Here is a 17,040-nt window from a genome sequence, read left to right on the forward strand (position 1 = left end):
TTCATATCATTGACCGAACGAAGTGAGGTCTATGATTCTTGTCGACGGTTTTGCATTTCTCTTTATGTTTATATGTTCCGCATTTACGACGAAACGCAGCATTATGATTTTCATGAAATTTGACAGGTATGTTCCTTTTTCAATTTCGCGTCGACGTATATACAAGGTTATTGGAAATTTTGCATTCAAAGGATAATATAAAAGGAAAAGGAGCCTCCTTTCATACGCCAATATTAAAAAAAATCAGACTGTAGAATTATTCATCATAAAACAGCAAGCAGCTGTCGAGTGGATTATAAATTGCATGCAATGACGCATACAATTCAATATCTCAATGTAAATTAGTGAAAAAACAACTGTTGTGTGGACTATTAATTGCATGCAGTGAGGCATGCAATTGATAACTTGAATTAGCATAGTATTTTCTCCCGACTTTTCTCTGCTTTCAACTCAGTGAGCTTTTGATGATAGTAGCATAGTCGTTTATACGCCGATATCTCGCCGACACGACAGAATTTATTCTGATGGACAGTAGGCCTATTAGAGGAGACTGTGGTTTATAACTGCGCGAGTTCTACTGTTCACAGAACTACTAGTTTTTTGAGGTTTCGAAGAGCTTAATGAAGAATTCATACGGCAACTGGATGAAGAATTGATGATCAATAACAATTGTATTTTACCATGAATGAAAATCTCACACATACCTGCGGATTGGAATTTCTTTGTGTGTAGGACAGGCTAATCAATAGTGCATCAAATCTGTTATTACAATATATTCACCAAAATTGTCACAACTGTAATAGCTGTCACTTTCTGTCAAATTGATACTTTTCATCCATTCATTCAGAACAAGACCCTCCTATCTTTATATAATGATTCATCCTGATTCCAAACACAGTATTCAACCTATTATCAAGCACAAGATTGGAATGTGGCGTGAAAGAAACCCTGAAATGTTCGGAGAATCACTTCTCTTATTTGATATTTTCCTTGTTGCGTTCCACAAACATCTCCAATAATTTGACAGTGAGTAGAAGTCACGAGTTCGGTTGGAACCTAAATCACAGAAAACTTTTATACTTGAGTTCTATACTAGAGCTCCATACTAGACTCCTATACTATACTAAACTTCTATAATTCTTCATTGTGTTAGGATATCATTATGGAATACTTCTACAACCTCATATTTGATAGAAGAATTTAATTAATTCAATCTAGCATTTGAGTGAGTAAAGCAGTGTTAAAAGCGGTTTTGGTAGCGGTTTGGCTCAATTGATTCAATACACCTTTTAAATGGGAAATAGTATTAGAGATCTGATGAATTTCCAATGAATATTCTGTGCAGTACAATAGAAGAAAAACAATGAAATGTACAAGGTTTTCCTAGTAGTTCTTCGAAGATATCGGTGAGCTTTGTTGGGTCTGATGAAAGATTTCTTGAAAAAACCTTTGTGAAATCTTGAAATTCGATGTGTAGTGAATGAGTCGGATCAATTCAGTTTTATTATGCCGTGTCATCTGTTATAGGTCAGCCACCACAAATTGCCAAATTTCCGGTAAGGAAAAGGTGGCTTACGAACTTTCTATCAGAGATTGTCACAAACGGAAGAGGTGACTTACAAATTTACTAATAAATATTGTCACAAATGGAAAAGGTGGTTCACGAATTTGTTATCAAATATTGTCACAAAAGGAAAAGGTGACCTACGAATTTTCTATCAATGATTGTCACAAATGGAAAAGGTGGTTCACGAATTTGTTATCAGAGATTGTCTCAAATGGGAGAGGTGGTTTACGAATTTTCTATCAAAGATTGTCACAGAATGAGTCAAATCGATTCAGTTTTATTATGCCGTGTTATCTGTTGTAGGTCAGCCACCACGAATTGCCGAATGTCAGAAAAACAAAGGTGGCTTACGACTTTGCTATCAAAGACTGCCACAATTGGAAAAGGTGGTTCATGAATTTGTTATCAGATATTTTTATACAAATGGAAAAGGTGGTTCACGAGTTATCAAAGATTGTCACAGGAAGAAGAGGTGGTTAATGAATTTGTTATAAGAGATTGTCACAAATGGAAAAGGTGGTTCATGAATTTGTTATCAGAGATTTTTATACAAATGGAAAAGGTGGTTCACGAGTTATCAAAGATTGTCACAGAAAGAAGTTGTGGTTCATGAATTTGTTATCAGAGACTATCACAAATGGAAAAGGTGATTCACGACTTTTCTATCAGAGATTATCACAAAAGGTAGAGGTGGTTCAAGAATTTGTTATCAAAGAGCAGAGGAAACGAAGGACAAGCTGTCAACGGAAATACCGCGATGTTTTTGAGGGTTGGAAGGGGGTGGATGACCTTTAGCGTGCGGCTCATCCACAGAGAGAGTCACGCTACATTTAACTTTGACTACTGTTGTCCAAAGCTGGTGAAAAGAGCCAAACGTGAAGGGTGAGAGAGAGAGACATAGGAGTAGATAAGCGAAGTGCTCCCACTAAAAGCCGCTTTAGATTTAATCACATAAATGACGACGAGACAATAATTTTCCTCACAGCTTTCAGCTTTGTATCATTTGAATTGTTCAGTGTTGCTTTGAGAGAGTCGGTGAGTTTACAATATTAAAATTTCACAAAGTATGATCAGAGGAAAAACTGGACAATTTATAAAGATTAAATATCTTAAGTTGCGTTTACACCAAAGTTATTAACAAAATGTTAATAACTTAATCCTTATAGATCCAATTAGATTGATCATAACTTATCATACACATAATGAACATGTCACGTTCCGTTCAATCTAAAAGAATCTATCCTATACTATAAAACGAGCAATTTCTGTTTATATGTTTCGATGTTTAAATGTTTGTATTTCATCGGATCTCGAAAACCGTTCTAACGATTCTCACCAAATTCAGAACATAGTAATTTTATAATAAAAAAATCGATTACACTAGGTCTCATCCCTGGGAAAACTCGCTGAAGGACATTAAAAGGATAGTTATTTTTCATCCTTGGATAAGCAGCTGATAATAATTATTTGGTCGTCTGTTGATGATGGAAGTGAGTGAGCGAGTTCATGTGTGTGGGACTGTGTCAAAATTATGACTCAGCTGTTGAACTTTTGTAATCATTCAATCAGGTACTTAGTGCCGGTTGCAAAAAAGCCGGGTTATTTTCAATCCTGATTAACTCCAGTAGATCCATCTTTTTTGGAATGGTCTTCTCTGATTCGGTTCACGTGAAATTAATCAGGATTAAAATTTTACCGGCTTTTGTGCAACCGGGCTTTTGTGAGGGGAATTTTTGCATTCCTCTGGGAATTAATCTCAATTTACTGTGATTAGATAGAACATTTTCTGTATAAACTATTAATGTTATTATGATTTCTTCTTTCGTAATAAATTTTTTATGATTTTGTACTCCAGAGCGAAGCTCGGTCCCCGGTATTATGCATTAAGTTATCAACATTTTGTTAATAACTTTGGTGTAAACGCGGCTTTACTCTATGGTATGTTTCACTGAAAAAAATTTAAAGGTTAGCTCAAGATTTGGTGGATAATTAATATAGTTATCAAAGTTAGGATAGCAGTTTATATAGGTTATCATCGAGGAAACAGTACGTTCTTTGAATGATCGAATCAAATAAAAGGGTTAATTGAGTTGAACTTCCTGTAAAACCTACTCAAAACTCTCTAAAACCTGTCCAAAGACTATTTTTGTTCCAGGCTATTCTGCCTCCTATTTATACACGATAAAGATGGCTCATTATGATAACCATGAGCACATTTCCATATTAAACTACCATTTAATTCAAGAAGTTACAATTCATGGGAAAAACCATAGAGTGTTTCAAAAGAGTTTCATGCTATTTCCAGTTACTTCAAACTTTTGAAGCTAGAGGAAAGCAGTTGAAAGCTTGAGAATTTGAACAGCACCATCAAATGTTATGAAAGTAAAGTGTACTGAATAATTAAGAGGAAAAAATTGAAATAATAAAATGGGGCAGTCTCTATTATCATAGAGAAACAATAGCGTAAGTTTTACTGTTATCTCAAGCCGATTACTGTCGATTATTGTCAATTTTCACTGTTTTGTTGTTCGCAACTTTTACTGTTATCTCAAGCCGATTACTGTCAATTATTTATTTATTTTATTCATGGAGACAACAAGCCAATTATTGTCAATTTTCACTGTTTTGTTGAAGTGATAGTGTATGAACGGCACAATTTGAGAGACTACCAGCGTCACACAGCTGCATAGGAAAGAACTACGTGAACTATCGGCTTGGGATAACAGTAAAATTTGCGACATAAACGCCCTATACCATGGGATATCTACTTAATATGCTATCGTTTCTCTATGCTATTATTGAGAGTGAGCTGAAAGTCTGGCAATACGTCTGTCTCAGTTCTATTTGCATCAATCTAATTGCAACAAATCGAACTAGAAAAACAATTCGGATCCCAAGAAAACAATTATGTGGTTAGATATATTCTAGAGAGTGAGCTAGAAAGCTGATTATTCCCCTTATTATTGCATCAATCCCATTGAAATAAATTGAATTATTCCCGTATCCAAGAAAACAATCATGCATCAATCTTATTATTGCAACAATCCAATATTACAATAAACTGAGTTATTCCCGTATCCAAGAAATCAATTACGGTTGAATCCATTCTTGAGAACGAGCTACAGGGCTAATAATAATTCACTTTATTATTGAATTGATCTAACTGCAATAAATAGAGCTATTCCCAAAACCTAGTTATTGCACCTTGTGAAATTCCTATGAGGCTTCCTAGACAACCACCTGTAATCAACCGAGAGCTTCCACGTTGAACGCACACGTGATGTGGCTCACCAAGTATGGCTTCCCCCGCTCAACTCAATGTCAAGTTGAGTTTGCTTCATTCTCTTTAAACTAATACATATTACTACGAACCAGGCTTGTGAACATATTTCGAAATGGATATAGAGGGATTTTTATTCGAAAGTCAAGTGCAGACTTTAGTGTTTTTATTTGAAACGTTCTCGGAAATAGGACGACTTTTTCATTTGCTGACGTAGCGGAATTGAATGGAAGAGTTTATCTATCTCTTGAAATGGATTAGTGATAATTTGTTGCTTTGGAGAAATCGAATTCTGAATATGATGAAATGAGGAATTGCGTAGCCTAATCATGGTGGTAGCAAGGACTCAAGCTGTGTCTATGATTGACTTGAGTTTATTCTTTATTGATTCATACAATTAGTATATCATTAAAATGATAGGGACAGGAAAAATAAGGTAACTTATTCTTCAAGCCAATTTTTTCCTTAATCTTTGCTAAGAGTCTCCAATTCTATTCAGATATGGTGAGAAATATCAATACAAAGAGATGATTCTGCTTACGACAAACGTCATTCGTGAAATCTCCTAATCTATTCAGACATGGAATATCAATACAAAGAGAAGCATCTGCTCATGACAAACTTCATTTGTCGAACCCCAATTGGGAATAGAAAATATAATTCTATTGATGGAATTTTCCAATCAAGGTTCTGAAATCATGATGAAAGGTTTCTCAATCTGATAAGCAAGAAATTTGCTTACACTATTTTCAAGTTTTTAAGATGATGATAAATAAGTTTACTTTTGATAGACCTAGTACCTTTCGATTCTATTAATTCAGAGGTTGCATGCACACTTCTTTTCATGATTCAATCCGAAACTGAATTTCAAATTTTTAATCTATAATTGAATTTATAATAATTTAATAAACACTTCACCTTCAGATCGCTAGACCTAACTGAATCTGCCTTCTCTCTATACTTCCTTGATTCTAGAAAACCTGAAATATCATAAAATTGATGAATAATTCATCAATTTATCATAATTATTATGAGGTGTATTGAGACAATTTCATAGGTGAAGTATTCTGCACACGTCGTAATATCTGTATTGATGTAAGCAAGAATATTTATTAAGGCTATTGAAGAACTAGATTGAATCCTGAAAAATCTGAAAGAGTATGAGAAAAATGTGATAAAACTATCGACCATTGCGAAAAACTAGCATTCTCCATACATCGTGGAAAGCTTACCAACCAACAATATTGATGAAGGCTTGAAATAAAAACTAGATTAGATCCTGGAAAATGTTAGTGAGTATGACTGAAATGTGATAAAACTATCAGACACTGCAAAAAACTAGCACTCTTCAGACGTCGTTGAATGCTTATACAAACCGCATGAATATTGATTGATAAGGGCTTGAGAAAAACTAGATTGTATCCTGAAAAATCTCAAAGAGTATGAGAGAAATGTGATAAAACTATCAGTCACTGCAAAAAACTAGCACTCTTCAGACGTCATTTATTGCTAATACAAACCGCATGAATATTAGGGGCTTGAGAAGAAATTAGAAATATTGATAAGGGCTTAAGAAGAACTAGATTTAAGAAGAACAGTTTCTTAAGAAGAACTGTCAACCTTTGCGAAAAACTATCATTTTTCAGATGTCATGGAAAGCTTACCAACCATGAATATTGATGAGGGCTTGAGAGAAAAGTTAGATTAAGTCCTTAGAAATCTCAAAAAGTATGAGAGAAATCTGATAAAGCTATCAGTCACTGCAAAAAACTAGCACTCTTCAGACGTCATTTATTGCTAATACAAACCGCATGAATATTAGGGGCTTGAGAAGAAATTAGAAATATTGATAAGGGCTTAAGAAGAACTAGATTCAATCCTGAAAAATCTCAAAGGGTATGAGAGAAATGTGGAAAAACTGTCAACCTTTGCGAAAAACTATCATTTTCTAGACGTCGTCGAATGCCTTCATCAACCGCATGAATATTGATGAGGGATTGAAAGAAAAACTAAATTAGATCCTGGAAAATCTCAAGTAGTATCAGAAAAATGTGAACCACCAACCATCGCGAAAAACTATCATTCTTTAGAAGTAGTCGTGGCATGCTTGGGCTATCAAACGAATAGATATTAATGAGGGTTTCCGAAAAGCTAGATTAGATCATGAAGAATCTCAAAGAATACCCTTGGTATTCAATAAGTTTCCCGAGGAATACCACCTTTGCAAAAAACATTTTTCATAACGAGTAACGCAATAACCATTCTCCAGACGTCGTGGAATGCTTACTATTTGCATGAATATAGATGAGGGCTTGAAAGAAAAACTAAATTAGAACCTGGAAAATCAAAAGGAGTATCAAAAGAATGTGATGGAACTACCAACCATCGCGAAAAACTATCATTCTTTAGTAGTTGTCGTGGCATGCTTGGGCTTTCAAACTCATAAATAATTATTAATTAGGGTTTCAGAAGAGCTAGATTAGATCATGAAGAATCTTGAAGAATACCCTTGGTATTCAATAAGTTTCCCGAGGAATACCACCATTGCAAAAAACATTTTTCTTAACGAATAACGCAATAACCATTCTCCAGACGTCGTGGAATGCTTACCATTTGCATGAATATTGATGAGGGCTTAAGAACAACTAGATTAGATCCTGAAGAACCTCAAATAATACCCTTGGTTTTCAATAAGTTTCCCACGGAATACCACCTTTGCAAAAATCATTTTCCATAACGAGTAACGCAATAACAATTTTCCAGACGTCGTGAAATGCTTACCATTTGCATGAATATTGATAAGGGCTTGAAAAGAACTAGATTAGATCCTGAAGAACCTCAAATAATACCCTTGGTTTTCAATAAGTTTCCCACGGAATACCACCTTTGCAAAAATCATTTTCCATAACGAGTAACGCAATAACAATTTTCCAGACGTCGTGAAATGCTTACCATTTGCATGAATATTGATGAGGGCTTAAGAAGAACTAGATTAGATCATGAAGAACCTCAAATAATACCCTTGGTTTTCAATAAGTTTCCCACGGAATACCACCTTTGCAAAAATCATTTTCCATAACGAGTAACGCAATAACAATTTTCCAGACGTCGTGAAATGCTTACCATTTGCATGAATATTGATGAGGGCTTGAAAAGAACTAGATTAGATCATGAAGAATCTCGAAGAATACCCTTGGTATTCAATAAGTTTCCCGAGGAACACCACCATTGCAAAAGACATTTTTCTTAACGAGTAACGCAATAACCATTCTCCAGACGTCGTGCAATGCTTACCATTTGTATGAATATTGATGAGGGCTTGAGAGAAACTGGATTAGATCCTGGAAAATCTGAAGGAGTATAAAAGAAATAACTTGATAAAAGTACCAACCATTGCAAATTATCACTTGCTCTCGTTGCACTATCACTATTCCCGTCCTGATGAATTGAGATCAATTTCCTTGTTTGGAACGCTTTTCACTAATGGCAGACGCGACGCTTTACTAACCGACGCACCTAAACCGGGTCCTGGGAAACGTCGGGGATCCAAGACTGGAGTCTCGCAAGTATGCACTGAAATGAGTCCGGGGACCGCGTGAGATACAAGTAGCCCACGACGAGATGAACCCTGGTTCAGTGCATCACAAATACCATCTGGGGACCATCTCGTGATGCGCCAACCCGAACTGAGACCGGGACCCGGCTCACGCATGCGCAGAAAGCTTGCGTCCTCCGCGATCGATTAGACGGGGTGACTTTGCTGGGGAGAGATTCGTGGGAAGCTGTCAGAATTGGTTGGGTGGGTGGTTTGTGTAGGATGATAGGGGGATGGTGACAGGGTAGGTGGAATTAGGGTGAGATGCCTGGCTCCCTGATACAGCTTCACAACATCCACTGGTTCAGAACATCCATAGCTTCACAGCTTCCAATCTCTCATGATGTTGGGTATATGAAGGGTGGTTGGTGGGAGGGAGATGGAGGGATGATGAGAGGGTTGGAGTGATAGAAAAGGAGGGTGGATGTGGGAGGAGTGTGAAGGAGGGAGAAAAAGAGAGGAGAGAGAAGAAATTAGGTATAAGGAGGGAGGCGTGAGTAGGAGAGTGGAAGTGGAAGATGGAAGCAGATAAAGAGAGAAATAAGAAGGCAAAAGAGATGATGAGTTTGAAGAAGAATAAGGGACGATGAACTATTATGATGAAGAAGAAGAAGAAGAAGATATTGATTGATTGATTGATTAGCTGCCTTTATTAATAACCTAGGAGATCGAAGTTAGGGCGCAGCCGGCCCTCTCTTACACTCTCCAATACAATAATTCGCAGTAAAACGGAAACACTGTACAACAAATAATTATAAGATTGAGAAAACAGTAGGCTGCGAGTACTGCTCGCAAATAGTAGGCGAGTACTGCTATTGGTCAAGGGCATGAACGCCTGCCATTGGCCCAGCTAGACAGTCTCCTCCCACTCAATGGTGTCACAAAATGGCGGCTTAAGCAACAGACTCGTCATGATAACAAAATTTACTTTCAGTACAAAATGAGAACCAAGAAAACAAGTGAGAGATAATAAAACAAATATGTAAAAGGAAAAACTATTGACTATATGCCCTTGACCAATAGCAGTACTCGCCTACTAGTATAAATTCTGCTGCTCTTGTATTCAGTTTTAGTTTATTAGAGATTGACAATGGTGTAATAACCGAAACCGGTCTTTCTAAGTATCAATAAATCTGTGGTTTTTTTAAATTTTCTTAGTCTTTTTCATTTAATAAGATAAGATATTTATTGATAATTCTTACAAGGTTGTTGCCTATGGTAAAACATTTATTCACAAAAAATTGACAATATAAAATCAAATCAAACTTTAATAATTTTATTCAACAGTATCAATCAGTTATGAATATAAAAGATCAACAGAGAGTGGTCGGAAAGGTAATTGGAAGATGATGAAAGATGGAGGGGAAAAAGTGATAATGACGAGGGTTGAAGGAAAAGAACGTTAATGAAGCATGAAGAAGGATGGACGAATCAGCAGAGAAAGAGAGAAAAACAGGACTGAGTTCAGGAGTCCGTTAGTGGTGGGCTTTACTACATCACGTAGTGGTCCTACCCTAAAATTTACAACTCATGCAGTCCTGCAAACAAATTTCACGTGGTGCTGACTGTGTATTTAGTCCAGCCTCCGCTTAAGTTGTAGTTCCCATACGAAATTCAGATGTCTTGAATCGCTGGTGAATGATTTTCCGAATTTGATGATTGATGTAGTCTTGTCTTACTAATTGAACATATATTATATGTAATGATGGTAACTACAATTTATGATCTTGCAATTGTTCAAATGCTAATGAATAACAAACTATTATTGATAATAATATATGTAATGAAATGTTGTATGATGATTATCAAGAATGATGGACCAATACTATTCAATTTTGAATTTCATCTCATCAAGTGATCCAGATATTGAAATTGTTGTATATATAAGCTGTAAATATTGCATGCAATAGAATATGGAATGGATACTCTGACTTAATGTCAGTTTCATTTCTGCCAACACAAACCTTTATGACAGTAAATGTATAAGTACTTCATTCAGTTCTACAGGGCTAAATAATATTGTTGATGGAAGGATGAAGGTGTAGGGCTATAGTAAAGGTTCTGGTATAATATAATGAGAGTATAAGTACATCTATATAATGAATTATACATCTATACTATCTACATCTATATTATAATTATAAAATAGATAACTTTTTGTTATTATAAAAAACGACTAGCAGTCAGTATTTTACAATAAATGAAATTATCACTCACTGTAACAACAAGATCTTTCGGCAGGTCCGCCATCTTCTTGGTTGTCAATAGAATTATAATAAAATAAAATGTTCAATAAAGTTGTCAATAAAATATAATTATATTACGTTTTGAAATTAATAAAATGATAGAATAATATACAAATTATAATAACTAGTTTCGGTGATCATACCATCATCAGGTTATCATACATTTTAAAAAATTCATTATGATAAATATGACACTCACCTTTTTGTTCTATCTCGATGCCACGCTGACACCAGCAGTCGACGTTCCATATCCTCATCATTCAGCTCCAAGGAGAATTTGTGGTCGAAACGCGGATTGTTCGAGTCCTTACGAACGCACGTTCGATGGAACGTCCGTTCAGAAGCTGAAGGAATAAGGCACACCTAGAAAAACCAGAAAGTTGTGAAAATGAGTAAAATCAGTCAGATTATGTTCATACTCTAACACAAGTGAAAAACAATGAGAAGTTTATCTCAATTCATGAATTTCACTCCTGAAACATGCAGACACTGATAGAAATGAGTGATTGATCCAAAATTGAATCATGAATTTCACACCTGAAACAAGCAGACACTGATAAAAATGAGTGGCTGAGGCACACCTAGAAAAACAGAAAGTTGTAAAACTGAGTAAAATCAGTCAGACTATGTTCATACTCTAACACAAATGAAAAACAATGAGAAGTTTATCTCAAGTCATGAATTTCAAACCTGAAACAAGCAGACACTGATGGAAACTGTATTTATATATCTGGTTATTTTTATATCTGGTTATTTTTGTATCTGGCTATTTTTATATCTGGTTTTTTATGTTCAACGTATCTCCAAAACGGCTCTAACGATTTTCACGAAAATTGGAACATAGTAGGTTTATGATATAGAGATTTGATTGTACTAGGTCTCATCCTTGGGAAAACTCGCTGAACGACATTAGAAGGATAATAATTATTATTAATTATTATTCATCCTTGGCTGAAACAGCTGTGGATAGTAAAAAAGTGAGTGAGCGAGTGAGTATGTGAAAAATCAAAATATCGCATCCCCGAAATTCATAAGATGACGTATAAGCTGTGAAATATAAACACGATCATTTTAGAGAATTGTGTTCTGTTTATCAATAAATAAAAATAACGAGCGAAGCTCGGTGCCCCGAAATTCTGTATCTTAATGTTTGTGTACAAACACAGATGAAATAAGCATTGCATCAGCTGATGGAAAGTGAAATGCCGGTGTTCGTGGTGCTCAAGTCTGTACCTAGCTCTACATACTAGTAAAGAATGATGATTAATGGAAAGTTTATCGCGGTCAATTTTTATTACAGCAACAACAAGCTGTATCAATTTATTCAGAAGACATCACCTCAAGATATTAATTAATTTCTTCAAAAACGGAGATCTGTTATTCGTTAAGAAATGAAGAGTTTCATCATGGATATGAATAAAATTCTCCCTTTTCTTTCATAAAATGGAATAACAGTACCCTTTAAAATTAATAAAATATTTGAAAACAAGAATACAAATTGTAACCTAACTACTAGTTTCGGTGATCACACCATCGTCAGGTTATGAAAATAAATGTTTACTAATGGTTTTGTTATTTTAAATAGAATTCATACATTTTAAAAAAGTTTTCCCATCTGCAAATTGATTGAGAATAAATAATTGTTGCTTCGGGAGAATCGAACTCCAAACAATATGATAAAATGAGATTTTGCGTTGTTTGTAATGACCCTTCAAGGTAAGAAGTCACTAAAAACAAGGATGATATTTCAAAGGAATTCAGTAATGATTGTATACAAATACTTATGAGAAGGATAACAAAATTGGAAGGTAAACATAGTGAATATAAAGGCTTCACAAGAAAGAAAGTTTCCAGACAATCAAAATTCAAAGATTGTTCGGGTACACGATTTATATCCAAGGAAAACGGATGAAAGTGATTTTCTGGAAAAGCGAGTGGAGAAGGCTCAATTGCACTCGACTGGTTCAAAGCAGGATGTTTCCTTCAGCAGTTCAGCTTATTCTGAATGAAACGAACTCAGACCTCTCTGGAAATCCGAATCATTTCTCATACAGTTCGCGATGGAAAGGTATCTTCGTTTTGAAAGATGGCTAAGGAATCGGGTCAAATTCTCGAAGAAGGATAGGGTGACTTTCATATCGATCTGATTCTAACAGCTCGTTGAAAAACATGGAAGGTCTTCCATACTTTTTTTTCAATATTAAATTTATAATGAGATTTGAGAAAACATCTAATATCAAATTTATGCCAAACAAGATCATCCATATTTTGAATCATTGTTTTGCATCATTGGAAAAGAATCGACATCAAATATCAAATTTATGACTGACAAGATGACTCCCATTGACAATCATTGTGCCGGTTGCACAACAGCTGGTTAAATTTCAACCGTGATTAATTTCACGAGAACCAATTAGAGAAGGCGTTCTTGAAAAGACGGCTTCTCTGATTGGTTCTCATGGAATTAATCCCGGTTAAAATTTAACCGGAACAATGATTGTCAATGAAAGTCATCTTGTCAGTCATAAAATTGATGTCGATTCTTCTCCAATAATGCAAGACAATGATAAAACAAGGCCTTCGTCTTGTATTATTGAAGAGATTTGAATCGAAATCAAATAATAGAATTTATTCCAAACAAGATGACTCCTATTTTGAATCATTGTCTTGTATTATTGGAGAGGTTTAGATAAAATTGAATTGGGATTGGAAAGAATCTGAATAGGATTGGAATATTTAGTGTATTTGTATTTGTATTTGTATTGTAGTGACTATTTACAGTTTGATATTTTTACTAACTTTGACAAATAAATGAATAGACTTTTTGTGTAGTTGAGAAGTTGATATTGTGGTAATTATTCATATTAAATAAGAAGACTTAGAAATTTTCAAAACCACAGATTTAATTGATATTTAGAAAAACCGGTTTAGGTTGTTACACCATTGTTACTCCAGTTAAATCTCTGAGTTTATCAGAGATTGACAATGGTGTAACAACCGAAACCGGTCTTTCTAACTATCAATTAAATCTGTGGTTTTTGACAATATCTCAGTCTTATTATTTAAATGAATAAAATTGGAACCGAAAAATTGTACAGACCAAAAAGATAAAAATTGGCGTGAAGAATACCAGCATAACAGCTTTGAGGAGGATGAATCAAGTTGAAATTACAGATTGGCGTGACGATTGCGTTGAATTATCCTATTGATTGTATCATAGCTGGGGTCAAAGGATCAGTCCAAGATTCTTCTTTATCCAGTATTGAGGTGGGAAATGATTGTGTTGGTATTTCTTCATGATTTCCCTAGCTATGGTCAATCTATTGAGTTGGTAATAATGATAAATGAAATATGCTTTCACGATATTATAAATCACAAATTCTCTCGAATATTTATAGAAATAATAGGGTCTTATGTAGGCCTACCGTGCATTATACAAAGTTAAAAGATTATTATGAACTATCAGGAACCCTGTGCTCCTAGATTTTAAAACTTGACGTTATGAAATCTTGAAGAATTGGAAATGGGCCTATAACCATCCTCGGTTAATTAAGAATCTATGTGCAAAATTTCAAGTTAATCAGTCCAGTAGTATAGACGTGATGATGCGTCAAATATAATTTTCTTATCCCGTACGTGTATAAGCCAGTTCTTTCCTTAATGATTGCATAGATACCAAGGGCTATATTCTAAAATGGTACGATGAAAATAGTGCCATAGAGAAACAATAGCATAAGTAGATATCCCATGGTAAAGGCCGTTTATTTCACAACTTTTACTGTCATCTCAAGCTGATAGTCCACGTAGTTCTTTCCTGTGAAGCTTTATGACGCTGGTAGTCTCTCATATTGTGCCGTTTATACAGTCTTACCCGGTCAAAACAGTAAAAATCGACAGTAATAGGCTTGAGTAAAAGTTGCGACCTAAACGCCCTATACCATGGGATATCTACTTACGCTATTGTTTCTCTATGAAAGTACCCCCACTCCTCAACAACACCTTCTACTTCTTTCAAGTTGATAAAGTATCGTCTTGGTCTTCAATTTTTATTTCTCTCAGTAACTTACTTTACTTCATTCGATTGTAAATGGTAGTGAAGACTGTTTTGAGCTTGATGCCTGTAGTCTGTAATAGTTGTTCTGTGATAAATAATAATTCTCTGTCATCTTCGAGAAGATAATTATGTGGTGGAGATATTAACATGGCTTAGATAGAAACCTGCAGCTTCAGGCAGAGGGTATTATGAGTTTCAAACCTTGCATTATCATAAACGTAGAAACTCATTAAATAAATTTTAATTAACGCCTTCATTAACAGCCCTTCTCCTGGCTAATGGAGATACAATTTTCCCCCACCGCTGTGATTCTCTACGAGTTTAGAATTTTTTCAAGAATCATCATGTGCTTGAACTGAGTAGAGTGGATGAAGAAGATGAAGATCGTGAACACATATATATTAAGTACATTATTTTCCGTGTTATTTTTTTTCCCCGAGAATAAAAATGGCTTTATTATTTTCAGTGGCACTTCACAGTACACAGCATTGTACTGTACATGAATTTGTGAGAGCTTGTCTTTGTTCGGGGAACCAGTTATGAAAATAGATGCAGCTTTGGGAACCTGCTGTGCACACAGGGAACTAATAGCTAGTGGAAATTACTTTGTGCGAACTGTTTTATTATCTGTATTCGCTTTTGAGCGTTGAACAACAGCATCGAATGGGGGAAATGATAATCAAGCTGAGAACTTTGAACTTATTGGGCTGATTCTCTCATCACAATACTGTTATTGCGAAACTTTTCCACTTGATTGTTGAGGGGAATGTAATTTCCAGCAACTGATTGCTACAACTGTACGATTTCTCACAAACTCTTAAACTTTTTTCCGACTAACAATATTTAATATGCTTTTTCTGACTTCATTTCCCAAATTCATTTGCTAACTGCTTGCTGATTTGAGGACTGAACTATACCCATAATATATTTATTGAATTTTCAAAAACTCTTAAATTTATTCTCCGACTTAATAAATACTCTATTTGCTTTTGCTAACTTCATTTTCCAAATTCATTTCCTAACTTCTTGCTGATTTGAGGACCAAAAAATAACTCCATATGTTAACATATATGTAACTTTTACTAGAGATCTATCCAACCGATCAACCTGATATTTTGAACACTGAATAACATGACCTTTTTACATACTTTAGCACAAGCTTTTCAGTTTTCAACCATTTTTTCACTAAATATGATTTTTTTCTGAATGACTGCTCGAAAACACAGTATTGAATTACAAGAAGGCATAGAAAATGGGATTTAGAAATTACCTCTCGTTAAAGTGTTCATAATAGTGCTAAGTAGTACTGTACAAAATTTTAGACGTCTACCCCAAAGGATTCCTGAGTAAGAGGTACATGTTAGCATTACGGCTTAGGGAGCTATTTTCTGGTCTGCTCCCCTTACCTACAATTTCTTTACTGTTTTCTCTCAAATTCTCAAATTCATTTGCTGACCCAAATCCGATTCAATTGAAGTCTCTCTAAAATCAGTTTGTGGTGAAATTAGGACGTGTGGGTCGAAGCAGTAAGGAAGAGGATAGAATGAGAAATGGATAGGATCATTTTTATAGGACCTTGTGTGAATATTTTGAATGAATGAATGATGACAGTCTCAAGGATGCATGGCCATGTTCAAATTTGTGAATGATTGGATGAATGATGACACAATGAAAATTAGATAATTTTCTGCAGTCCTTGCATGACACATGACCCAATAATTTGGGATCATTTTGGGGCTAGTGCTACTCTGTTTGTGGGTTGGGTCGGTGCCAATCAGGTCGTCTATCGCCTGATTGGTTGGCTCGTTTCTCCAGTCCAATGAGATGTCGTCGAGATGGTTGTCAAAGACGACTAAATGTTCAGAGTGCCGCTGAGCCAACAAGGCTGCACTCGCTTCCAGGCACGAGTCGTCCACAAACACACTGCACTTTTCCATGGGTTTCCATTTTCCATCACATGAATGCGAAACAATAAGAGGTGATTCTTCCATCAACAGAGTCAATTTTCTATTATCTATCACTATTAAACAGGCTTGACTGAAAGTTTCAACAATCTTATCAGCTATTCGATTACAAGGTTTATCCGTGCTTACATCTCTAATGTTTTCATTTGCTATATGATAGCCAGCTATAAATAGTCCTGAGGAAAAGGAAAGTAATGAAGTGAGGGAGGAAAGAATGAGAAGAGGATAGAAAAAAGTAATGAAGAGGAGAAGGATGGAATGAGAAGAAGATAGAAAAAGGAAAGGAAAGGATAGATGGGAATAGAACGTTTAGGTCACAGCAGTAGGGAAGAGG

At 35.3% G+C, this 17,040-nt stretch overlaps 1 protein-coding gene across 1 annotated transcript in view; it reads right to left on the bottom strand.

The window, feature by feature from the left end:
• LOC111053522 overlaps window positions 1-17,040 on the bottom strand; it is a 167,126-nt gene that overhangs the window by 77,452 nt on the left and 72,634 nt on the right. Inside the window, exon 8 of the mRNA XM_039431992.1 lies at window positions 10,888-11,051. Coding sequence (XP_039287926.1) covers window positions 10,888-11,051 — 164 coding nt within the window. The remainder of the gene's footprint in view (window positions 1-10,887; window positions 11,052-17,040) is intronic.

The sequence above is a fragment of the Nilaparvata lugens genome, chromosome 7, assembly GCF_014356525.2.
Source record: "Nilaparvata lugens isolate BPH chromosome 7, ASM1435652v1, whole genome shotgun sequence".
Lineage (NCBI taxonomy): Eukaryota > Metazoa > Arthropoda > Insecta > Hemiptera > Delphacidae > Nilaparvata > Nilaparvata lugens.